Raw genomic sequence first — 26,399 nt, 5'->3', positions numbered from 1 at the left:
AGGTATTACTCATCTCATCACTTCATTCCACCCCCCCCCAGATTGATTGTTTAAAAAACTGTAGCAGCAGGAAAGGGGCCAAAGAGGAAAAAGAACATTTGTCCCATTTTGTTATTTTCTCCCAGTCTTGCATGCCAGTGGAAATGAATGTCTGTGTGTTTGTGTTTCTGTATGTAAGGGAGGGTGGTTAGGAAGAGAGATGGGAAAGAGGCAGAAATAGATGTTGATTTCTTTTTTTTCTGCACATAGTAAAAACACTGGCTTATATGCCATTGCAGAAAGAAAAATGAAGGCCACTTGTTTCTAGGGATTTGTACACTGGTGTTGTCTTAGGAACTCGATAGCACTTAGTAACATAAATAAAGCTTAAATCCAAATGGTATGACTATAGGTGGGAAAGAGAAATATCCACATACATTATTAGAGAATGTGTAGTTGGGAGGAAGTGTGATGTGGACAAAGGAGCACAAGGCTTTTGAGTTAGTACTTAGATTCTAGTCCTCCATCTGACATTCACTTGATATGTAACTCAGGATGAATTCCTTACTTTCTCAAGACCTCAGTTACCTTGATTGTAAAGACTAAGACATCAAAATAGATTAATAGATTATTAATAAAGGTTTAATAAATACTAATGGAGTCTAATATTTGTTTAAAATACTCAGTTATGCCAGCAATTGAAACATTATAAAAAAGCTCATTGAATCATTATCAATGCCAATTTTGGGCTCACCAATGAAAACAGCATTTTGTTCCAGGTATTCAATAGGCATGCTCTAACTGAACTTTTCTATGTGTAGAATGCTGAGCAGGCTTGTGTATATGAAATGAAAGATCCAACCTGTTTATAATATCTCCCCTACTCTCCTCCCATAGTACTGTGATCCTTTTTGTTTGGGTCTGCAAGGGTCCCCATGAATTCTTAAATAAGGCTTCTGGGAATATGCCTGCACACTGTCTTTAAAGGTCTTGGCCAGTACCTTCTACTTCTCTGTCAGTAATGCATTAGCTTGAACGCACTTACTAAACCAGCAGTTTTGAGCTTAAAAGTACACACGTTGGCTCTAAGGAATGTTTTAATGGGGACGTGACAGGAACAAATCTGTACCAACCAGGAAGGGCTTCCTGACACTATGGGTCTTGGATTGGATATGGAGACTAGGCATTTCAGGTTGTGGTGTGAGAATCTCTCGTCAGACCTGAGATGATAAAGCATTGGAAAGGAAAGATGCAGGATTTCGTTATATCTTTTCCACATTTTATCTATAATTGTGCCTATTTACCTGTTCAAAATTTCTACTAGACTTAGAACTTAAAGGAAACTCGGGGAAGGCTTAGTCCAGTGTCGTTTTGCAAGTGGAGGACTGATGCCCAGAGATAGAAGGGACTTTCCCAAGGTAGCACCACTAATTAATGATAAGGCCAAGAGTAGAAGCTTATGTATTTGACCAGTGCTCATTCCCCCACAGCCTGCTTTCTATCTGCTTTCTACTAAGTGGCCTGTCTTGGGAGTTGGGAAAAACAAAACAAAAACGCAAGTAAAACACAATGGGTTTAGTAAGTGTATTGGCTGTTCCAGAAGAAATTGGTAAAGTGACCCTCTAAACCAAATACCAGTTTTTGAACTTGCCTGACTCCTATCCATGAAATACAATAAATAAAATGACTTATAGGTTATTGACAGGACAGCTTGAAGCACCTTTATTTAGATGACAACTGTTATGTTTGTTGCTTGCCTTCTATTCTATTTGCCTTCTCCTCCCCTTTCTAGAACTCCCTGCCAACACTGATGATAAAATCTGGCTTTTCAGGTAATCTTACTATGTTGTACCACTTGAGATTGTTCCACTCAAGGGTCCTCTACTTCCCTCATTTTACCAAGTAAAATGTATCAGTGTAAAAATCATCCTTGTGGTATTTTCATTTTATTAAAAGATAGACAAAGTGCCTTACAGTATTGTATTTATAATGGAATCTTTCAGGCAAGCTGGCAAGCCTGGAAAAGAGATCATTGGGTAGAGTGGAGCAGAGAGGAGTGAGGTGTAGTTTTTTGATGCCCCTAAATGACCGCACATAGGAAGCCATCTATAAGCATTACAGGAGTACCTACAAGGCAGTTTCATGTAGAAGATAGTTAACCTCTTAGCACCAGCTTTGCTGAGAGCCAGTGGCCAGCTGAGTCTCTATCCATGTATATTCACTAACCAATGAAACAGCTGAGGTCATGAGAACTCAGAAAAGATCTCCAACTGAGAAAAAGTCAATTTCTACCTTCCAGTTGTGCTATGAATTTGATTAGAACTGTGAGATTTTTCTCAAATAGCTCATCATAGTTAAGAGCTCCTGGTCACCAGGGAGTGATTTGTGAACCCTGCCATTGACATTCCTACTTTCTCTCACCCTTTCCAAAGGCTGACAAATCAAAAAAGAAATGTCAAATGGTAAAGGAATTTCCACTCATTCTACTTTGCTACTGCTAAGGGCTAAATGTAACTCTCTCCATACTCTCTTTTGCCCATGGTATTACATTTGGTGGATCTCAGCTTCCACCTGTTGTAATTTCCCAGCCCTCTACAAAAATCTCCTTCAAGATTCAATTGGTCACTGTTCTTCTATTTGTTATGCTCTTTCAGGCATGAATAAATTGATCCAGCCAGATTCCCCATGGCTTCCTCAGGAATCCCTATCGCTCTGATTAAGGAATTCTACCAGTACTGGAGAAAACAGTAAGTAGTCAAATATATGGTCTTGACCTCTGTTTTGGTATCGTCCCTGAGAGAGTGCTCTTTCACTCTGTGGGCCCTGGGAAGATACTAAGAACCCTCACTGGCTACTGGTCACACATTTGCTTGTCTACTTGATGAATTCCCAGGTAATGGCCAAATTTTCACAGCCTATGAATATCATCCTATAGAATACAAAAGCCTGTTATTTCTGGAATATTTGGTAGAATGTGGTATTTATTTAATACTGTCCTGTCAGTTGTATTAGAGCACAGGGGAAAAGGAAAAATTAGTCCTACTGACCTTATCTTTATTTACTGTATTGATATTATGTCCGTTATAGATTTACATTAATTTTGGTTTAAAAATACGGCAACTCCTTAAAATTTTGTGCCACATATCTCGCCCTAATTCTTTATTCCCATTTTGAAAGTAAGTCTATGTACAGATTATAGTCATTTCAGTGTTAAACTTACACACACACACACACACACACACACACACATTGACCACTCTAGTCATACAGTAGAGAATAACGTGTGTGTGTGTGTGTGTGTCTGTGTGTGTGTTGAGGAAGGAATGCCATTTGCTGAGAAGGAAGATTACAGTAGTTATAGATGAATCACATGAATTTTAGGCAAGTGTCTATCTATTGATTAGTAAGCTAAAAAGTCAATGAGTCTTAGGTTAAGTACAGATTGGAAAGATGTAGATTTTGGAGAAGGAGAATTGTTTGTTATGTTTACTTTTGGTTCCATTGTATGGGTGCCTATTACTTAGAAGAAATATATTACTGTTGCATCAACCTAGATATCTAACCATTGAAAGGGGACATTTCTAATACTTAAGCTTAGTTTTAAAATTCATAAACAAAATGACTGCAGAGAGCACTTAAACCTGGAGAAAATAATCACATTCAGTTATATCCCTAATCAGGAGGTCAGGGCTTTAATAATTAATACACTTCCTTATAGTGCAATGCTCCCTGTATGTGAATATGGAGCATTCATGTTTAAATTAAGTATTTAGTATAAGGGCTCATGCATATCTGGAAGCCAAATTAAAGCTACTTCATCCTTTCTTTCTGCTTGCATTTTCTCATAAAAATGAAAAGAGCCTCTGTTCAAGACCACTTGAGATATTTCCCCCCTGATGTAATCAGGATGAGTGTAGTTGGAGAGCTCAGTGAAACAAGGAGAAAAAGATCAGGCACCTGTTTAAAGCATATTATGCTTGCAACAGTCATAAATTAGTGATTAATAATAGATGGAATAGACTACAGAGCTAATAACATACTTCTATTGTCAAAAGTAATTATAGGTTAGCTCAAGTAAAGTACTATACTGCCTTTAGAGGTATTAACAAATGGAACTGCTGATTGAGCCTGAATTGCTGTTGTGATATGAAATTCAAATTAATTGGGGGAAATTCAAATTCATTTTAATTTATCGGTAGCCATGAAAGTTCCTAATTAAGATACAACCTCTAACTTAAGAGAAAGAGAAATACTCCTCCACTACTACTACCAAACAAATAAAAAAGCTAAGCAAAATAAAACAATAAAAACATTTTATTAATAAAAATGTAAATATACCTCTGTAATTTGTTTAAATGATTTCCTCCAGGAACATTAGCAGGAACATTTGGCCACAGAATTTATGTATGCATATAATAATTTTACACTGTTTAAAATGCTGAGAATGCATTCATTTTAGTTAATATATTTATATAATGCTAGAGAAACTTAGAAATATTAACTTATTAAAAATTTAATGCTTATAGAAGTAGGCACTGCTATCTCATTTTGCAGATGAGGCAGTTGAGATATAGAAATGTTTATTTTATTATATTTTATTTTTCAATTACAGTTGACATTCACTATTATTTTATATTAGTTTCAGGTATATGACATAGTGATTAGACAACTATATGATTTAAAAACTAAGCTCCCCAGTAATTCAAGTACCTCCTGACACTATACATAGTTCTTAAAATATGATTGACCGTATTTCCAATGCTGTACTTTACATCCTTGTGACTATTCTGTAACTATTGATTTGTACCAAGTAGCTTGCTCAAAGTCACACAGGCAGTCAGAGTCAGAGCCTGAATTTGAATCCAGATAGACTGGCTCCAGAGTTCATGTACTTGCCAATTACAAATGAGGTGTTATTATTTATAAAATATTTGCATATTATCCTATAATTATATATATATGTAAATAGAAACATATATACAGTATGAAATACCAGGGCTATTTAAAACTCAAAGAAAAATGACAAAATATGGGAGCTAAAACAGCCCTTAAAGGTTATTTGGTTTAATCTATATATTTTAAAGCAGAAATGGGTGACCATGGAAATTGACTTGCCCAAGGTCATAAGGCAGTCAATGGCAGAGGTGGAGCATCTCAAGATTTCTCTCTCTCAATCTCATATTTTCTTTACACCAAGTTGCCTTTGTTACAACTAATTTAAATAAATACATCAAAATTTTTACTTTAAGTACATTTTAACTTCAAATGGTCACTTTCCAAAGATATGTGCTTACCCTAGTGATGCTGTGTTTCACCAAATGTTGCCATAACTTGTTATTTGAAGTTATCTTTGAAACCGGCTTGAGCTTATCAAGTTAAATGAGTCGACACAGTATAGCCCTACCTTAACATACCTTGCTTTTGACCAAAAATGGTATTTTAAAATTGATCCTTAACTTTATCATTCAGACTTAGTTTTAAATGTCATTTGATTATTTCCCAAAATCCAACTTCCCTTAAAATACAAAAATTTGTCAGCATGGTGCTTTTTGTGAACTATGTGATGCAGGCATTGAGTACAATTTTAAAGGAGAATTATGAAATGTTTCTGAACAATAAGAGTATGATTGAAATAAGCATGTAGCTTTCAAAGTGACATCTTAAGGAGGCCAACTTATTTGAATGCTTGCTTTCTGATGTTTATTTAAAAATATTATCACTGTGAGCAATTTCATAGTTACATGTGGAATCTAATAAACAAAATAAACAGATGAATAATATAGAAACAGAGGCAAGGATACGTGGAACAGACCGACAGCTGCAGGAGAGGGCAGAGAAGAGAGGGGTTGGATGAAAGAAGGTGAAGTATTAGCTAAAGAACATATATGCATAATCCACAGGCACAGACAACAGGGTGGTGATGGCCTGAGGGAAGGGAGTGGTCAGGCTGGGTAGAGGTGGGCAAAGGGGGATATAGGAACATCTTTAATAGTGTCAACAATAAAAACTTAAAGAGAGAAAAATAATACAATTTCAACTCATCAATGGATAATATGTTTGTATATGTGTGTTATGCTGCATTGTTTCTTGGGTGATTTTTCCCAGATGTAAAGTTTGCAAATAAAGAATACCATTCATTCTCCCAGATGAAGAAAATTGTTTTGGTGATGAATAACTTGGTGAGGTATATAGGATATGTTGATGGCATAGTTAGAATGGTTGTGAGGATAATTAAAGAAGTCAAATAGAGCTAGAACTAAGACAAAAATAATGTAAATCAGAACAATGTACAGAGAAGATCGTATGCAACAAGTAGCAGTCTACATAGGAGACAGAGAAGAGAAGCAGGGCAAGGAAATTAAAGAAGATTTTAAGTTTGAAACTTTAAGTTATTACTGATATCAGTGATATTCCTAATATTGGGAAAGACAGAGAAAGAATAAGGGTCTCAGTTTTAGATAAATTTACCTTTAAGATTGCTAGTCATTTGTTTTAACCTTCTTATAATCCCATCTGTGAAGCCTTGTCTAAATGACCAATAGATGGATAGATAGAAAGATTATAGATAGATAGATAGGAGGTCAGTCACAGGACAAATAATGGAAGGACATTAACAGTGATAGTCATCTTAAAATAAAAATAACCGGACTTCACTTATCTTCAATTACTCTGTCACTGTTGTCAATAACTGTAACAAACACTTGGCTCTGCAAACTGTCAATGTGTTATTTCTCCTGTCTCTTCGTATCTGACATACATTTAAGTGGGTAAGTACACGGGGTGGGGGCATTTAAATTTGAGTTTTTGTCATCTCTTAGAGCTAAATGTCATTGTTATAACACTTGATAAAGTCACTAAAAAAACAGGAGGAGGGGTGGGTTGGGTGGGGGAGAGAAATTGGGGGAAAAGGGGACAACTGTAATTGAAAAACCAAAAAAGAAAAACAAAAACCCAAGAGGAAAATGCAATGAATTCAATCTAAATGAATTTTGAGAAGTGGCTAGTCATTTAGTTATTCCAGTGAAATAAAAAGCCATCAAAAACCAAGCAAATATTTCAGATAATTCTATTTTATCCAGATGTGCAATATACACAGGAATATTACTTAGCCACTAAAAAGAATGAACACTTGCCATTTGCTACTACATGGATGGACCTAGAGGGTATTATGATAAGTGAAATAGTCATACAAAGACAAATACCATATGATCTCATTTATGTATATGGAATCTAAGAAACAAAATAAATGAACAAACAGAACACAAACAAACTCATAGTTGCAGAGAACAAACTGATGGTCACCAGATAAGAGAATAGTTGGAGATATGGCCAAAAAAGGTAAACGGGATTAAGAAGTACAGATTGCCAGTTAAAAAATAGTCATGGGGATATAAAATACAGCACAGGAAATATGTTCAATAATATTGTAGTAATTATGTATGGTGCCAGAAGGGTACTAAATTTATCATGGTGATCACTTTGAAAGATACACGAATGTCTAAAACTAATACGATATCGTATGTCAAGGATAATTGCAAAATAGTAGTGTTGTTCTCTGAAAAAATCCTTTTATTTAATGTCACCAGTTTGGGGTTAGAAGTACCTTTTTTCTTTAGCCTTTCAGAAGATGCATTTAAGGGAAAGGAATTAGAAATAAATAAATAGCAAGCTTATGCTTAAGTTATGTCTAAACTTACCCTAGGCCAAATTAATTCCCTGGGCCTAAAGGTATCCAGAAGTCCAGCTTTGCTCTGTGATCTGAGTAGATAATGACATAGAGATGCAGGACTGTGTCAGAAATAAAAGTGGGCAAAACAGCAGGTAAATTTAATAAGAAATACTTATTACCTTTTTACAACTGCAGGTTTGGGGGACCAGAGCCTGTTCAACATATTTTCAGGTACTTTCTCAGTCTCCTGGCTATGGTGGGGGAAGGACTTGTCATTTCCTGCCATAAGAAGTCAGCAGGCTGTGGCAGAGAAAGTAAAAATAACACCACATTGCCACAGAGAAGTGTGCTGTACTCCATTTTGACACGTACGTGTATGTTGTGTGTGTATGTGTGTGTGTGTATGTGTGTGTGTGTGTATGTGTGTGGTGGGAAGGTGATCTGTTTTAAAACTGGTCTTTATTTGTACTTCTTTTGATCATAATATGATGTGGCTATGTGAAGTATATTCTCAACAGTTCAGAGTTTTTAAAAGGCAAGGAGTGTGTTTTGAGTCTTGTACTATGCCTTAGATCATTGAATGCAGATAAATATGGGGAATTTGTAGTTGGTAATTTTTAAAATGTTTAATGGACATTAAGCTTGTTCCCACTGCTACTGTGAAGGCTGTGTTTTCTCTTTGACTGTTTCTGAAGTTTCTTCAATTTTATTCCCAAACACTTAAATGAATATATTGTGATTATTTGGGGTAAACATGGAGGAAATCCTAATTAGTTCAATGGGATGGCATTCGGAGCACTTATTTTATTCTTTGGCAGATTACCAATAAGGAAGAGCAAATTTTTGTGTTGAGAAAAAAGAGAATCTTATAAAGAAAAAAAATAGATGTAATTCTGAAAAAATAAAAAAAGAAAACGTTCTTTAAAAAGTGCCCTCCATAATCTGCTAACGTTTTGCAGTGGTCAAGATCAATGATTAAAACAATAGCTAGAAATTACCAAATATGTGTTTAGATTTTATAACTTGAAAAGTCTTTAAATGACATGCTGCAAAAATTACACATAACTGAATCATTTAGAAAATGGTTTTGAAAACATGCTGGGCCATTTGTATTTTCTATTTAACAGATATTTTCTACATTTCTGCTAATGAACATTTATTTAGTACAGGTCTGTTTTAAGTGTTCTGAGTGATACACAGATGATTATGGCAGAGTCCCTACTCTCAGGGAGCTAAAAATTTAGTGGATATGTAGACAATTAATTACACCATCGGAGAGGATGATACACATCAGGCTCTAATAGAGGTGCAAGCAATATGCTGTAGGAAGTCAAAGGAAAGGAAGGTCATTTCAATTTGAATGACTTAAAGAAGTCTTGGAGGAGGATATGAGACAGTCAAAATTCTCCTTTTTATCAAGAATTTTCCTACCCAAGGAGGAAGGCGGGGATGGGGTAACAGAACATAAAAAACATTCAGGCTAAAGTAAAACACAGAAACATAAAGGTACATGATATATTCAAGGACAGCCTGGCATTGTGAAGCCTAGAGCATTTGGAAGAGTATAGGAGACCTGGCTAGAAAGAGAAAATAGAGGTTTGACTATCAGACTTTTAGTCCATCACAATGTGGACACTTGGAGAATTTTGCACAAGTGCATGATATGTTTCAGCCTGTTATCTGATAAAGACATCTGCAGAAATATGTTAGTCTAAAATAAGAAAAGTTATGCTATTTAATATACTAAAAAGGAAGTAGGGTTATCACTTGTGTCAGAAGGTTGTAAACAGAGATAAAATATAAATGTTTGTTCCTCCTTCTGAAATACTGCTGGGTGTTACTAATACTGTTCTGTAAAAGGTATAAACACTTTTTATTTGCCCAATGAAATTTCTTATTTGCTTGCTCGTCTATTTTAGCTAGAAGGTGCACTCTGTTTTTTGAGTCAACCCAGAGTAAAAAGCTCTTAGTTTTTCTGTAAGAGCACCTGAAAAAAATTTTATAAAAAGGGAATTTACAAGATTCATACATACTTTTCAACTCATACTATAGGTTGAAAAAGCACAAGAATGGATATATATATGCTGCTTTTAAATACAAAACGAAACCACACAACAGTGGCATGTCCAGTCCTCCTTCATTATATCCCAATCTTGAATTGTATTACTGTTCACTCCAGTAAAATAAGGAGTTATCAAAAATGAACTAAATCTTGCAAATAATGTCACTCGCTGAAAAATTACTTTAGTAACAGAGCATTATGCAGTGAACACAAGTATTCAAAATTCCTGTCAAATACTGCCCATGCACCAAGCTCCAGGCTCTGACATGATCCTAGGTTTGACTTGAGATTGGGACTGTGATTTGTTCTGTGATTTTTTAAAAGATTTGAGCCTTGTCCTAGAGGAGACTAAAATTTCCCGGTCTTTGAGAATATATTACCTATAACATAGGTATAGGAAGAAGAGAGAGTGTCATAAGAAAGGGTCCCATTAGACTCAATTTTTACCCTCCCCTTTCTTTCAATCAATATATTTGATGTCATCTCATAGAAATGTGCTAACAGTTCCAATGGGAACCTACAAAATAATTTGATGTTTGATGTTTCATGCCTGGAGCATTCTTATTTCAGACTTGGGCTATAGAGACTTTCAAGTAAATATGTCATGACATGGGCTCTTGGGTCATGAGTACAGTAGATTTGGCACTATGTTCTTTGAGGTTAGTCCAGGACACTTCCCATTTTATCCCTGTAACCCTCCTTTTGGAAACAGATCCAGGGCAACAGACATCTACCCCTTTAACACTTTACCGTTATAACTCCTTTCTCAAATATGGTGGCATACAAAGGAAGGAGAGACTGTGTTTAAAATGATGTGCCGCTCTATCTACTTCCACCTAAGCCAGGAGGCATGTACCTGTCATAGAGTTTCCATCACTGGTGGAAGATTATTCAAGGAATCCATCCATTCATCTTTTTTTTTTGATGACACTTTAGTGTCAGTAACCAAAAAGATACCTCTAAGAAGCAACAGTTTTCAGAAGATTCAGTTTGCTTCTACTCATCAGGAGGGTTGTAGTGCTGGAAGAAGAGTAGGACCTCAGTAATGGTTCCTGGCATGTGGTCACCCCTTGAGCAGTGACTCAAGGACTTGGGAGGCTTATATTGTGAAGAGACAAAGAAAACTCTGCCTAATTTATAGGATAACTTTCCAAGCACAGAAAACATGGCAGAAGTACCCAACCAGAATCCTGTTTGGTTGGAGTACCAGATAAGCCATGCTGCAAAGAACCAGAAAACAAGACAGGTCCAGTAAAGGCAAAACTTCTACTAGGGGAGGCTTATATTCAATCACCTGGGATAGCGTTGTTCAGTGTCTTGTACCCCTCTCCCACATCTGACTCAAAGCCTGATCTAAGGACAGAATCTTTTATCTGTCATTTAAAATCCAAGAATGAGATCCTCATATTGTAGATTAATTACCTTGCTCTTGAAATATGAAATGTTCTATGGGCATTTATGGAGTAATTATTGAGGGTTCCATGGGTAGTTTTTATGGTAATCACTAAGAGCTAAATAATTCTTTTTGTCACTTGCATTTTAGTATTTAAATTTTAAATCTTAAATCATTTTCATCAGGATTATGCAGTTTCTGAAGATCCCAGTGTCTGCTGTTTCCATATTACCTTTTTGTTCTAAAATGCTATAGGTTTCGGGTAAATAGTGTGGAGAAAATGGCCCCAAAATATAAGTAAACCACAAATGACTATGGCAGGCGAACTATTAAGCACCAAGGACAGAAAAGGTTGGTGCACTAATGGAGCTGAGAGGCAAAGTACACAGAAGCTCTGGGATCTACTGCACATGATCCAGAAAGTCTGAGTATGTGGGGGATACTGACATAACCCAGGAAAAGAGTCCAAGATTAAGTTCCCGTGCTCCAGCTTTAAAAGTGGCAGTCTGTCCTGGTTGGTGTGGCCCAGTCGATTGGGGTTTGTCCTGCAAACCGAAAGGTCAATGATTCGATTCCTGATCGGAGCGAATGCCTGGGTTGTAGGCCAGGTCCCCAACTGGGGATGTGTGTGAGAGGCAATGGATCAATATTTCTCTCTCACATCAATGTTTTTCTCCCTGTCTTTCTCCCTCCCTCCCTTCCCTCTCTAAAAAATAGATAAAGTCTTAAAAAAGAAAGCGGGAGTCTGGCATTCCAAGCCTATACTCTCTCTCTAGAGCAAAAACCTTATCCATAAAAAAAAAAAAAAAAAAAAAAAAAGAGTTTAAGCCCTAGTCAACAAGTGGAAAGAAACTTCCTGTCTTTTTTCTTAAATGAGGGTTTTTTGACAACTCTTGAAATCACACCATGTTAAGTAGCTACCTACACCCAAATTCCAGAACAACACTGAGGTGAGGCCCCAGAGACTGGTTTAATTTTCCAATCCACTCTTGCTATTTTTACCAGAACCCATAAGGTTGGTTTATATATCCACTTTTGTGGCCCATTAATCCTATGAAGCAGTGGATAAGGCTCACTCTTAAAGAAAAAAATATTGCAAGAAAAGGACTGCAAAACAGTATAAAGGGCCAGAAAGACCTAATTATCTTGGACCTTAGTTTATTTGATGTAATCTTGGAAGCTTGTAACTTTTGTAAAAACCCCTTTTCTTTTTCACATGCTCGTTTCTGGTCGGAGACACAGGTTAACATTCAGAAAAACTGAGGAAAATTCCCACAACCATGTTAGCACTGAGAACAGGAAATACTACATACAGTTTTCCTATCGTAACATAATTTATAATCTTCTCATCACTTCTACCAAGTGAAAATACTTGAAATTTAAGGTGTAGAATGGAACTTTGTAAATGGTGACTTTTGTTTTACACAAAAATTAAAATACACATACCCAGAGTGGTAAAAACAGGAGACACTGACATCCAGATCTCTGGCTACATGTAATTCTAAAACTGTGTGCTATCAAAAGTTATTTACTATTTTTTCTAGTATTTTAACTATGTATAAATAAATGTTTGAGATCCACTATGAATCATATGTTAAACAATAGTAAACAAAATGGAGCTATATTAAAATTGTTTACAAAAAGGGATCTGCCTGTTAGATTGAGCTCTGCTCTAGATGTTAAAAACACTTAGTTGCATCTACTTGAGTTCGTACTACATGGAAAGCTGGGCGTTTTAGGGCTAGAAGATTATTAAAGTCTGTAAGGCCTAAAACACAGTCTTAGTGGGTAAGGAGCTCATGATTTTGTGGGATGTAGTATAGGAAGGGAGCATACTTCTAATATAAAGTGCTATGGAAAACAATGAAGGAAGGATAGATCAGTTAATCAGTTTTCTTTAACAAATAGTCAACTAATAGAAAAATACCAATTAAGATCCTTTTTTAAAAAAGTTTTACATTTTATTTTTCAATCACAGTTTACATTCAAAGCTATTTTGTATTAGTTTAAGATGTACAGCATAGTGGCCAGACAATCATATACTGTGCTTTACACAGTGGTCCCTCTGGTATTACCAGTACCAACCTGGCACCATATACAATTATTGCAATATTATTGACCATACTCCCTATGCTGTACTCTACATTCTCATGACTATTTTGTAACTACCAATCAGTTCTTCTTAATTCTTTCATCCAACCCCTACTCCCTCCTGGCAACCATCAGTCTCTTCTCTGTAGGCATCTCCCGTGTTCTCTTCATTGCATATTCCTTTATGTAAACTAACTCCTTTATGTAAATTTGCCCCAAATTATTTGATTTCTGCTTGTTTGTTTATGAAGATTGTAATTATTTTTTTCAAATGAAGGAAATTTTATTATGTTAAAAAATAGTGTGGCAAGAATTCCAAATCTGTATATTTTGTATTCTTATCCAAAAAATAGTGCATGGTTTTTAATTTATTGAACTATTCTTTATGGTTTTCAGGAAGTTTGTAGTTTATTTTATATAGATCTCATATATTTCTTGTTCATTTCTTTACTAAGTACCTTATATTTGATACTAGTATATATTTTTCAATTATACTTCAATTAATACTAGTATACAGGAAATTTATGTCACTTTGTTTATAGGCACCTCATTGAATTTTCTTATTAATTTTACTGATGTTTCTCTTCATTCTTTTGAATTTACTAGATATGCAATCATATTATTCATAAAATTGATTTTATTTCTTTCCTTATATCTTTACTTTTATTCTTTACTTCTATTTTTGATTAAATTATATTGGTTAGATCTTCCAAAAAAAGTGCTATGGGAGTTCATAGGTAGATATGATGAAAACTAAGCAAAGGATGATGAAAACCTTCATGAAGAAGGTAACTTTTTCTTATAGTAACTTTGAAAGATAAGCAGGATTTCAATAGGTAAAGATGAGGTAGAACATTTAAAGCATAAGAAAAATTAAGAACACAGGCAATGGAGATAGGAAAGCACATGGAATGTCTGCAAGGATCTAGTTTGACTATGAAGTTTGAAAAAATGACTGATTTGATATTGATCTTGCCCTTTATAACTCGAGTAAGACTCTCAGATTTCAATGCCTTCTGACTTGGTTCTCTGGGAAAATTGTTATAATGTAGACACCTTGGCTCCTCTCTTTGGTAAATAAAATTCAGTGCATCTTGAATTTTCATTTTAATATGCACTCCAGTCATCCCAGGGACCACATTTTGAGAAACCCTGCTTTAGAAAAAGGGAAATAATAAAAATAGAAGCCTCTCAATCATGTGCATAACATCAAAACCCTGAGAGATGGGAGATGTGAAAGAACAAACTGATTAACATCTTTTTAAACAAATGGCAAGAGCAAGGAAGTAGGTAGTTACTAAAGTACTTGTTAATTATCAGTACAGATTTCAATACCCTCTGGATTTACCCATCCCCAAAACCCATTGGTGTGCCCTTGTCTCCAGGATATGAAATAATTGCAGACTAGGTAAGATATATGAGGAAAGGCAGCGTGACTGGGTATTATTGACTGGGGATGTGAGGTTGAGTGATGACCCTCTTGGTGTCTCCAAGTAATTAAGAGTACTACTCAGAGCAGAGGAACAAGATGCACTACTTGCTGGAAAGGAAACAAGCTTCAGGTCTCAGCAGAGATATTTAAGCTCAGCTAAATGAAAGAATTTCCTGGAACAATGCCACTGCTCACAATAACTACATTGCCTGTCCGCACATAAGTATTTTCTTCCTTCATGAAGTTGGCCTATGGGGGAATAATAGAAGGTGTCAAAAGAAGGAAAAGTTGGGAGCCTAAATAAATGTGGTATCCAGGTAGACCACCCCTTTAAAATAAAAAACAATTCTGATGGAACATTCAGTGGGTTAGAACTGCTGAATTCCCTAGAAGAATTAACGAGGCAAAGACTTTCTGAACTATTTTATTACCATGCTATAGTCAGCTCTTTACTTTGATGCAGTTGCTGGACATGTTTACTGGCAATATTGTAAGCTAATGGACTTTGAAAATTTTCAAAACTGAAAAAGAAGTTTTGAAATTTGTTATGTATACTGATCAGAATCAGGAAGAAGTTGTTCTACTCTTTTCTCTCCAATATAGACACACCTTATTCAGCCTCACATGATTTCAGTCACTTGTAGCACTAACTCTATTTTTTCTTGGCTTACTAAAGTGTTTACCTAACCAGAACTCTAAAATAAAGTTGGATTTTGAGCAAGTGGTTGTCTATGACCTGTGATTGGTTGGTTGCTTGGCAGGGCTCCAAATCCAAAAATATACTCTCTACTTGCGATTACTATGACTCAAAGACCACCATTAGAAATTAGGTCATTTGACGATCTAGCATTTTTAATAATTTACTTTCCTTTTTTAAAATGCAAAAACACAGTTTGATGGGGGAAATTCTAACATCTTCATAGATAATAATATTTTTCTCAGAGGAGATCTCAGAAAAATAACACAGAAAGCTATACTCGATCATCATTTGAACCAAGTTTTCCCTAGATAAGCAACCAAAGACATAATATTGCTGTAAAATACTCTGGAACCATGTTAAAAGTAAATTTTAGTAAAGTTTTGTGTTTGGATAACCAGATAAATATTCATAAGTAAAAATAAACCTTCCCATGAGAACTCCAAATGAAATAGTTTCTGACCTGTAGATTATTGGAAATCAGGCTAAATTCAGGCCCTCAGTTTCATTTTGTTCTCTTATTTTTTCCTCTTCCCAAGGAAGTAAGTAAAATTAAGGAAGAATAGGATCTTGAAGCAAAATAAAATGTTCAAGGAATCTGGCATGTTTCTTCAAATGAATATCTCATTCAAAACGGGAGTTTATTCCAATGGCTATTACAATATGGCTTCTTTTCTGAAAAAGGAACATCTCAAAAAACAGTGGTATGCTTTAAAAATCATGCCTCCTTCACTTTTTGTCTTTATCACTCTTAGATAAAGGAGTATTTATAGTCATTGCATCACAGCTAACTAAGGCTTTTTTCATGTTTGAAAGCCTTTCCAATCATCCCAAGAAAAATTTTCTATTAGAAAATGTTATATAAACAAAGGGAAATTATCATCAGATCTCCCAGGAGGAAGACAGAGATGCTGTATTTAGGAGCATTTCAAGGTTACATGCCAGGATATACTAATGAAAATGCATTGAAATGTGGCCAATGAGGTAACAGCCAACAGGAAAAGTGCAGACTTCAAGAATGTAGTATTGAATTTAAATTTACTTCACTAAAGCAAAAATGTTCTTAATATTTTAGTTGGTTCCCCTCTTTTATGCTTATAGAGTATACTTTATATTACCTATGATCATATTTTTTCATATTGTGTGGCAATTATCATTTTCCCTCGCTGGACTATAAGGTTCAAGAAGACAGAGACCATGTGCCTTTTTCCACTGTCTATATCCCCATTACCAAACATGGTGCCTAGCAAATAGTAGATGCTGAATAAATATTTGCTGAATAAATACTAGATAAACCCATCCCATTCCAAACATGTCTTTAGGTGCTCTAGGTGATATGGAGGTATATAAGGCCCAGTTGCTGACTTCAAGGAATTTCTGGTCTAGTTGTTGTGAGGTGGAGCAGAGGGCATAAACACATAGACACAAATTACTAACAAAAGAATAGGAAGGTAGGTGCTTTAAGAGAGGTATATCCATAAAAGAATTGGAAATCTGAGAAAGACCTTTACAAATAATTGGTATGGCTGATATTTATATATATTCCAGGCTGAGACAGCAGAATGAGAAAATTCTGTTTGTGAAAGAATTCCATTAGCACACTAAAAAGCTCGCTTTGGCTGGAGTGCTGGGCATGTTAGGGGTGTAGTAGGATCCAAAGCTCTAAAAGTAGATTTAGCTGTATTTAAGGAAGCTGTTGACTGTCAGATTATGTACTTTGTGATTTGTTGTGCAATAGGAAGTCATTAATGCTTTTAAAGAGCTCATCTTAGAAAAATAAATCTAACAGCATTATGTAGAATGAAGTATAAAAAGATAAGGGATAGGGAGACAAATTAAGTAATGAAGGCCTGAACTAGAATATAAACAGTGAAACATTTAAAAAATGAGATCGTCATGAGAAATAATGCAGTGGTACAAATAGTAATAATAATTATAATAACTAATGTTTATTGAGCACTTATTATATATACTGTACGAAATGGATTGCATAAGCAGCTCAATTAATTCTCACAATGACCATAGGTTAGATACTATGATCAGCCTCATTTTATCAATGAGAAAATTAAGGATCAGAGAGAGGTTTAGTGATATACCCAAAATCACACAGCTATTAATTGAAAGAGCAAGAATTTAAGCCTAGGTTATTCTGATTCCTAAACATACCACCCTCCCCTAGTATGCTATCATGCCCATAGGAACTTGTTTGGAAGTGGAGAATAAGTGACAGGGAGTCAATATCTCCAACACTGAGATGACTTGAGAAAATAGTGGTAAACTTAAGAGCAAAAAGGAAGTCAAGAGCAGAATCTAGCTTGAAGTTTTGAGAGATGATGATTTTTTTTTGAGATGTGTTGACTTTTATAGCCAAACCATTTTTATTTACTAAAATTATTTTATTTAACGTATACTGAACAGTTGATATCTTAAACAGTACTCTGTTCTGTTATACAGCAAGGGAACAAAACATACAAGAGGCACTATTGACTTCCGGCGAAATGGAGGTGTAGGAAGCTATGCTTCGTCTCCTTCCACAATCATAAGGATTATATTTACCTCCAAAATGAAAACAACCAGAATTACCAGAAAATTGAACTGCATGAAAGTCCGACAAACAAAGATATAAAGAAGTAATACTCATCCAGATTGGTAGGAGGGACGAGCCTGGGGTGGAGAAGATGTGGTGAGGTAGCGGTGGTGGTGGTGGCAGCAAGTCAGTGACTGTGGCTGGCTGGTGGAAAGTGCAGTCACACATTATAACAGTCACGAGGGACACCTGGGGAGCAATCCTAGACCCAGACCAGACTGTGCAGCTCACAGTTCCAGTGCTGGGGAAAATAACGCCTAAGGACTTCTGACTGTGAAAATCATTATGAGTTGGGGTGGTGGGAGAAACTAGAAACTGCCACTCTCTTAGCAGAGTCTGTTTTGAAGGCCCCCATTGTCCTAGAATGTCCGCAGACCCACCCACTCTGGGAACAACAGGCAGGACAACAGCTAGAGGGGCGCCAGTCTGGTGTGGAAGCAGGAGAGGTGCCTGGAAAAGGGGAGGGTGCTGGGAAGGCAGCATTGTTTCCTCTCTGACCCCTCCCCCACATACAGCACCACAACGTGATGAAACGGGTTGCCCCGTAATGATGAATCCCTAAGGCTCCGCCCCTTATAATGTAACAGCTGTGAAAGCTCTACCTAAGACACAGAGGCAAACACAGGAGTCTGTCAAGATGAGGAGACAGGAAAGTATGGCCCAAAAGAGGGAGCAGGTCAAGGTTCCAGTGGAATGATGAGTGACAAGGTGATAGCTAACCTAGCCTATCTGGTGATAACGACGCTCACAGACTTGATAGACATGATCGAGTACGGCAAACGCAGAAGGGAAGAAGTGAAGGCTATGCTAAGTGAAATGAAAGAAAATCCACACAAAACCAATGGGGAAGGGAAGAAAGCTGGGGTTCAATTCAGTGATTTGGAACATAAGGAAGAAATAAGCAGTCAACCAGTCCAGAATGAAGAAACAGAATTGAAAAAAAATGAGGAGAGGCTTAGAAACCTTGGAACAACTTTAAATGTACCAATATTCAAATCATAGGGGTGCCAGAAGGAGAAGAGGAAGAGCAAGAAATTGAAAGCTTATGTGAAAAAATAATGAAGAAAACCTTCCCAAATTTAGTGAAGGAAATAGACATACAAGTCCAGGAAGCACAGAGAGTCCCAAACAAGATAGACCCAAAGAGACCACACCAAGATACATCCTAATTAAAATGCCAAAGGTTCAAGATAAGAGAGAATCTTAAAAGCAGCAAGAGAAGAGAGTTACCTACAAAGGGATTCCTATGAGACTCTCAGCTGATTTCTCAGAAAAAACTTTCCAGGAAAGAAGGGGCTGGCAGGAAGGATTCAAAGTGATGAAAAGCAAGGACCTACAATGAAGATTACTCTATCCAGCAAAACTATCATTTAGAATGGAAGGGCAGATAAAGTGCTTCCCAGACAAGGTAAAGCTAAAGGGGTTCTTCATCACTGAGCCATTATTAAATGAAATGTTAAAGGGACTTATTTAAGAAAAAGAAGATCAAAACTATGAACATTAAAATGACAACAAACTCACAACTATCAACAACTGAATCTAAAAAGTAAAACAAAAACAAGCTAAGCAAACAACCAGAATAGGAACAGAATCATAACAGCGTCAGAGAAAAGTATGCTACTGTTGCCATCACCACGTCTGCTGTGGAAAAGCCAGCCTTATTTCAACTCCCCAAGATTCTTTGGAAAGAATAATCACTCTGGGCCTCTTTGGTTTCCTTTCAGAAACAATCACTGTCATTCTCACTGTGACTTTGCTGCTGTGTAAGATTGAAGATGTAAATGAATATCATTGTGATGGGAAGTTGGTGGAAAATTTGTTGATGACACCTCAAAACGTTATCTTTGCTTGTACTAGATTTTTTACTTTGAATTTTTAAAAATAATTTTTTGTTTAAAGTTTTTTTAATGGAGATATTTGTTTAAAATTAGCAAACTGATTTTACATTCTATTGTAATTAATAAACATTTAGATATTCATTATTATTAAGAAATATTTAGACCTTCGAAAAACACATACAAGGGTCCCTGTCCTCATGAAATTAACATTCTAGTAAGGAACATATATAAAAACAAAATAAGTAAGTGAAAACCATAGAGTATGCTAGTTATGACTGATAATGGATAAAATAAATTCTGATGGGTAATGGGGAAAATTGGGGCAGAGTTGCAGTTTTGTAAATAGGAAGATCAAGGAAAGCCTTAAGGAAAGGGGACATCTGGGTAAAGATCTGAAGGAAGTAAGGGAATAAAATGGGAGAATAACTTGGCTAACACATTTTAGGCAACAGGAGCTGCCAATTCAAAGGTTTTGAAGCAGAAGTGTGCCTGGTCCATTCACCTAACAGCAAGAATGGCAAAGTGGCTGGAGCGGAGTGCAAGGTAGCGAGTCTTAGGAGGTGACGTTGGAGGAGTAACAGGGGCCAGATCATGTAGAATGATGTAGGGCATTGTAAGGACTTTGACTTTTTTTTTTCCAAGTGACATAAAAAGTCATTAGGTGTCCTAGCCAGAGTGGCTTAGTGAGTTAGGCCTTGTCCTACAATCCGAAAGTTCATGGGTTTGATTCTTGGTCAAGGCACATGTCTAGGTTGCAGGTTTGATCCCTGGTCTGGGTGTGTACAGAAGGCAGCCAGTCAATGTTTCTCTCTTACATCAGTGTTTCTCTCCTTCACTTTCTTCCTCCCTTTCCCTCTCTCTGAAAAATAAATAAATATTTAAAGCAAAGTTATCATGAGATTTTAAAGAGATAACATGATTTGACAAGATATGGCATTTTAAATAAATGTAAAAGATAACTTCACTTTAATAGTTATAGTGAATTTGAGATGATAATGAAACCTCTAAGAGAAGAGGTCTTATAAACAATAGGGAAGAGATCTATAGCTTAGATGAGATAATATAAATTTAAGATTCATTGGGAATTGAACAGATGTTCAGTAGAGGTTGAATGAATGAATATTTGTAAAGTTCTAATGTCTAATCGGTGACATTAGTTGGCAGTGCCTTTTATATAAACAGTTAAAAGGAAGTTCAAAATCCAGGGCTTTTCACTTTTTGATATGCAACTAACTTCTCCTGTCACTTGATAATAATCACTACCTCTGAAAATGTTTTAAAGAAGTATTTCAGTCTGGCATCTTAAGGGCCTCTGTTTTTAACCACACTTTCAATAATGAAGTTCTTTACAATTGTCCATCTCTCTACTTCCTTTACTTCCTTATCTGAGAAATCTCAAATACTTAATCTCTTTAACCTTAATACATAGTTCATGGTATTCATCAGACTTTTAATTAATGTGGACACCATATCTTTGAACAAAAAATTGCTCTTTTACTTAACAGGCAAATGAGTCAAAATAATAACAATAATTCCTTCAGAGTCTGAATCACGCACACTTCAAACCACATGGATTTTATAATCCAAAGCAGGATGTTTCATAATTTCTATTTCATTTTTGTTCTTCCCACATATCTTTAAAGTCAGTTAAATCCTCCTGGATTTCAGCGGCCTTGAGGCAACTCTCCAAGTCCCTATGCTTAAATTTGTTTACCTCAGAACAAAGGTCATGGACCCAGCTGAGTCAGCTTTCTGGGGATTTTTACTCTCTTACTGGTGCTATGGTTTGTTGTCTTGGATAATTGAGAGGTGACTAAATGACCCATGTAAATAGAAGTATTTAAAGAGAGGCTGGTTGCCCACTTCTCAGACATCTGGGAAGGATATGGATCAAATCAGTGCCCCCTCATTAATGGCTCAAAGACAAATGCTGGGTTGGCTGTATTTGAATCCTATGGGGCAGCTTTTTAAAAAATACAAATTTCAGGCCCTAAATATTGGATCAGAATCTCTGGAGGAGACACCAAGAAAGCTATGGAAAACTTTGTTTTTTTTTTTTTTTAAAGTCCCCAGATGAGTGATGATTGGTGAGGTTTGTGAAGCAATGGTCTAAAGCAGAGCCTCGCAGATGCAATAATGCAAAGGAATAACTTGTAGTTATAGCTAAACTGCAGATCCTGATTCAGCAGGTATCAGGTGGGGCGGTAGATTCTTCTGTATTTCTAACAAGCTCTCAAGTAATGCTGGTTCAGGATCACATTTTGAGTGGCAAGAGGCTACATTACCTCTCAGAATCCTCCTAGCTATACTTTCCTATGATTCTGAAGGGCCTTGTAGAAACAGTGGAATATCACTCTCACTCACATCAGAACTTCCTATTCAAACTAATAGATTTTTCTACACATAAGATTTTTTCTTTTGCAAAAAGTGTCAGACAATAATTTTTTTTCTTCACTTGCAGCTTTGCCTTTGTTTCCCACTTTTTAGCTTTCAACACGTAACTGAAAAACTCCCAGGAAAGCTGGTGTATCTACATTGATCATCTCTGAAGAGCTGCAGATCCACTGAGTACTAAAGCAAACCTTTCTTCTATGTGAGCCATAAAAGGAAAAAACAGCCTGCCAAACACCTGTAAAGTGACGGCTATCATCATACGGGAATTAGAAGGACTGCTATATGGCATATTCATGATTCAAATGGGAGAGAAGCAACTGTCCTGATGTCCCAGAAGGCCTTATGATGGAGTAAACAAAAAGGGAAAATCATAACGGCTTGTCATCTGTACTTGCACACTAGACTTCCATGTAGTTACTGTAGACAAATCGAAGCAAACATGCAGATAGTTCTTTGAAAATCATGTGTAGGGGCTGAGACCTATATAGTAAGAAGGAGGTTATTTTATATTCAATCTGTCAAACTCATCAATAATTCATCTTTAAGAAAGAGCAGCATTTGGTTGTGAATTTAAGTTTTGAGCCACCATTTGGCAAAGACAGTTTCTGTGGGAAGAAAAATGCCTACTAATGCCACATGTATTGGGCCAGATGGAGACAATACAGATTTTCGATACTTTATCTATGCTGTGACATACACTGTCATCCTTGTGCCAGGTCTCATAGGGAACATATTAGCCTTGTGGGTATTTTATGGCTATATGAAAGAAACCAAACGAGCTGTGATATTCATGATAAACTTAGCCATTGCTGACTTACTACAAGTTCTCTCCCTGCCTCTGAGGATCTTTTACTACCTGAATCATGACTGGCCATTTGGGCCTGGCCTCTGCATGTTCTGTTTCTACCTGAAGTACGTCAACATGTATGCAAGCATCTATTTCTTGGTCTGCATCAGTGTGCGGCGATTTTGGTTTCTCATATACCCCTTTCGCTTCCGTGACTGCAAACAGAAATATGACTTATACATCAGCATTGCTGGATGGATAATCATCTGCCTTGCCTGTATGCTCTTTCCTCTCCTGAGAACCAGTGATGATACTTCAGGCAACAGAGCCAAATGCTTTGTAGATCTTCCTACCAGAAATGTCAATCTGGCCCAGTCTGTTGCCATGATGACCATTGGAGAGTTGATTGGGTTTGTCACTCCTCTTCTGATTGTCCTATATTGTACCTGGAAAGCTGTTTTATCACTGAAAGATAAGTATCCTGTGGCCCAAGACCTTGGAGAGAAGAAGAAAGCCTTGAAGATGATTCTAACTTGTGCGGGAGTATTCTTAATTTGCTTTGCACCTTATCATTTAAGTTTTCCTTTAGATTTCCTGGTCAAGTCCAACAAAATTAAAAGCTGCCTAGCTAGAAGGGTGATTCTGATATTTCATTCTGTTGCCCTGTGTCTTGCTAGTTTGAATTCCTGCCTTGACCCAGTCATATATTACTTCACCACTAATGAGTTCAGAAGACGGCTTTCAAGACAAGACTTGCATGATAGCATCCAACTCCATGTGAAATCCTTTGTAAGCAAAGATACTACTTCTGCTACAACAACTGAATTATGATAAACAAAAAACTGAATGTGGCCTGAAATGAAAATATATTAGAATACAATTGTAATGCCCCAAGCTACTGGGAAGTAATCATAGGAAGTACTCACAGCTTTTTTGTTATGTTCTATCTTACCTGTATGAGGAATTCACATCCTTATAACAGAACCTATTTAGAGCATTATACTCTACCATCATTGATGTCCATGCAGTAATTTATCACCAAGTCCTTAAGACTTGAACTATAAAATTTAGTGACAGCCTATACACATATGCTCTCAATTAGAGTCAGCAGTTTTAACTGTGAAGCTAAGACACAAAGAGACAATTACCTTGGTGTCATCATAAGCACTTAGTTTGTTACAATAGACACTGAGTATTTAGAGGCAATGAAGTCATCTATTTATATTAGTAATTACAGTTTACATTCCAATATCATATTTTGGTTATATATTAAGTAGCATGGACAATATATTATTCTGTGAAAGTAAAATGTTATAAACATGGGATCATTTTAATCTCCCATGTGTGATTACACTCTAGGGTTTGAAGACTCAAATAGTTATTTCCTTCATTTCAGTGTCAATATGAAACATCATCTGTCACACCTATTCATAGAATGAAAATCTGAACTTGGGCCTTTAGTATGTGAAAAGTAAGGACAAGAAACAGATTCACATAAAATAACTTTCTATGACTGTATAAGCTACCATATCGAATCTATCCAGGGCAGTGGCTTGTCAAAGTCCATACAACGTGACCCAAATTGCCTGTATAGATTAGGAGACAGTAGATAGATCACAATCACAATGTGGTTCCCTTAAATTATTTCCAAAGAACGCCTTTGGAGGTGCATGAACCTGCCTTGTAAAGTGGGTTTCCACCATGCTTCCAGAGTGATGTTGAGGTACCTCTGGCAGGTCGCTGTATTTTCTGACCCTATGAAAGAAGTAGTGCACTAATTAATCACCAAGCTTAGGCTGGAGGAAAAAGATGAAGTAGAGTTGGGTACACCTTTTAAAAACCTCACCATATTGTATTTCTTACTTTAAGTTAGGTGGCAACTATCATGCCACATTCATAAGCCAGAGTCGGGTTTGAAAGCAACTAGGCATGTGGGCCCTAGTCTTCAGTAATTTGTCTCATCTAGCTTTGCCTCAGTGGTACCATTCTGAGGTCAGTAAAGCTTGCCTCCCACAGCTGGAGAAATCAAATTTTCACCTTTTAAAAATAGTGCATAAGATTAATTTTGGCAGCATCGGACACTCCTTACAATGCCTCACCTGCTACTTGTTTGGTACTAGTATCAGAAAATAGAACCAGAATGTGAATAGTAATTAAACCCGAGGTCTTAAATATTGCAATACTTTAAAACACGTTTTAGCAAAAAGCTCTAACTTAAAAAATGCTCTACTCAAAATAAGTGTGCTATATAATAAAGACACATGCTACTTCTAATCTGGAAGGAATGTGGAAATCAACCCACGGTTCCATCATATTTAGAAGAAAGGAGTTGTTTTAGGCACACAGTTATGTTACTAATATGTTTTTTGGGGAAAGTGGTGGAATCAAAATGAATTCTAATATCTAAAATGAATAGAAATTTTTCCAATTTTTTTTTCTGAACAAGTGTTGATTTTGTTTGTACTTTGTTAGTAAAATAATACCCTATTAGAAGACTGACTTTGTGCTGCTAGCAATAGTGTGTCTATCTCCTAATTATTAATTGTAAGGTACATATTTTGACGTGTTAAATAAGTGTTAAATTGTCATTTCAGAAAGAGTAAGTAACTATGTCTGGTCTATTTGCCTTAAAGTGATCTGTGTTTGGATAGAATTTAGTGTTGTAATGGGTTCACAAGAATTTGTGGGTACTTGTAATGGAAGAGCCCTAGTGTGTACTACATGTTTTTATTATTTTCTACATACACATGAATTATTCTTCTTATGGTCATTTTGTGAGACCAGTGACCCAATTTTATTAAAATATTAATTTCTCTTTAAACATATCTTTTTTTTAAAGGGGAGGGGAAATATTTTCAGGGGCTTATTAAACTTTTTAGAGAAATGGTTGAGGTTAGAGCCCACTTAATAGGCAGCCCAAAAGCCCTGGCAGGTCATTTACATCAAGCAAGGAGATGACAAGTATCCAATATTCTTATTCTGGTTAGTTAGGACCACCCTTTCTCCCCAAATCTGTCTTTCTGAATTTGTGTTCAGTGCTGTGATTTACTTTACCTACCCCTACTCCCATCAGTATGTTTTATCTTCTGTCTTATTCTTTTGTTCTTTAAATCAGTAATCTTGTCAGTTTATTCACACTAAGATGCTAATGTGCTAATGTTAGCTTAATATTAATTTTCCTTGACATATCTAAATTTTAGGCCTTAGGAATAAGCCTTAACTCAAAGTATTAATCCCTAACTTTTAATGGAGGAAATTAAAGATACCAAAACAGACTAGAGGAGAACATACTTTGAAGAAGTGGGTTTTACAGCAGTGTTTTTCAGATTATATATGTAATAAGTGAACACCTACTTGACTTACCATAATGGGGTTGCTAAATGCTAAGACATGTATCTATAAACATGGCTATCAGTTACTCAGATCTCTGCTTGCTTTCTTTTTAACTTTTCCCTTTCTGACTCTGGACC

At 36.2% G+C, this 26,399-nt stretch overlaps 1 protein-coding gene and 1 long non-coding RNA gene across 3 annotated transcripts in view; both read left to right on the top strand.

Annotated features, from left to right (window-relative positions):
- The window catches only part of LOC149990385 (uncharacterized), a 74,096-nt gene that overhangs the window by 7,863 nt on the left and 39,834 nt on the right, over positions 1-26,399 (top strand). For both annotated transcript variants that reach the window (XR_016508599.1, XR_016508600.1), the window contains exon 2: positions 2,634-2,726. This is a non-coding gene — a long non-coding RNA (uncharacterized LOC149990385). The remainder of the gene's footprint in view (positions 1-2,633; positions 2,727-26,399) is intronic.
- On the top strand, positions 22,232-23,760 carry GPR174 (G protein-coupled receptor 174). Its single transcript, XM_090264906.1, has one exon. It carries the CDS (start codon positions 22,762-22,764, stop codon positions 23,758-23,760), a length of 999 nt encoding a protein of 332 aa, XP_090121032.1. The 5' UTR covers positions 22,232-22,761.

The sequence above is a fragment of the Furipterus horrens genome, unplaced genomic scaffold (genome assembly GCF_987537825.1).
Source record: "Furipterus horrens unplaced genomic scaffold, mFurHor1.1.pri manual_scaffold_17, whole genome shotgun sequence".
In the NCBI taxonomy this organism is placed as follows: domain Eukaryota; kingdom Metazoa; phylum Chordata; class Mammalia; order Chiroptera; family Furipteridae; genus Furipterus; species Furipterus horrens.
Note: the sequence above shows the minus strand (reverse complement) of the source record. Positions and strands in the feature narration are given on the sequence as shown.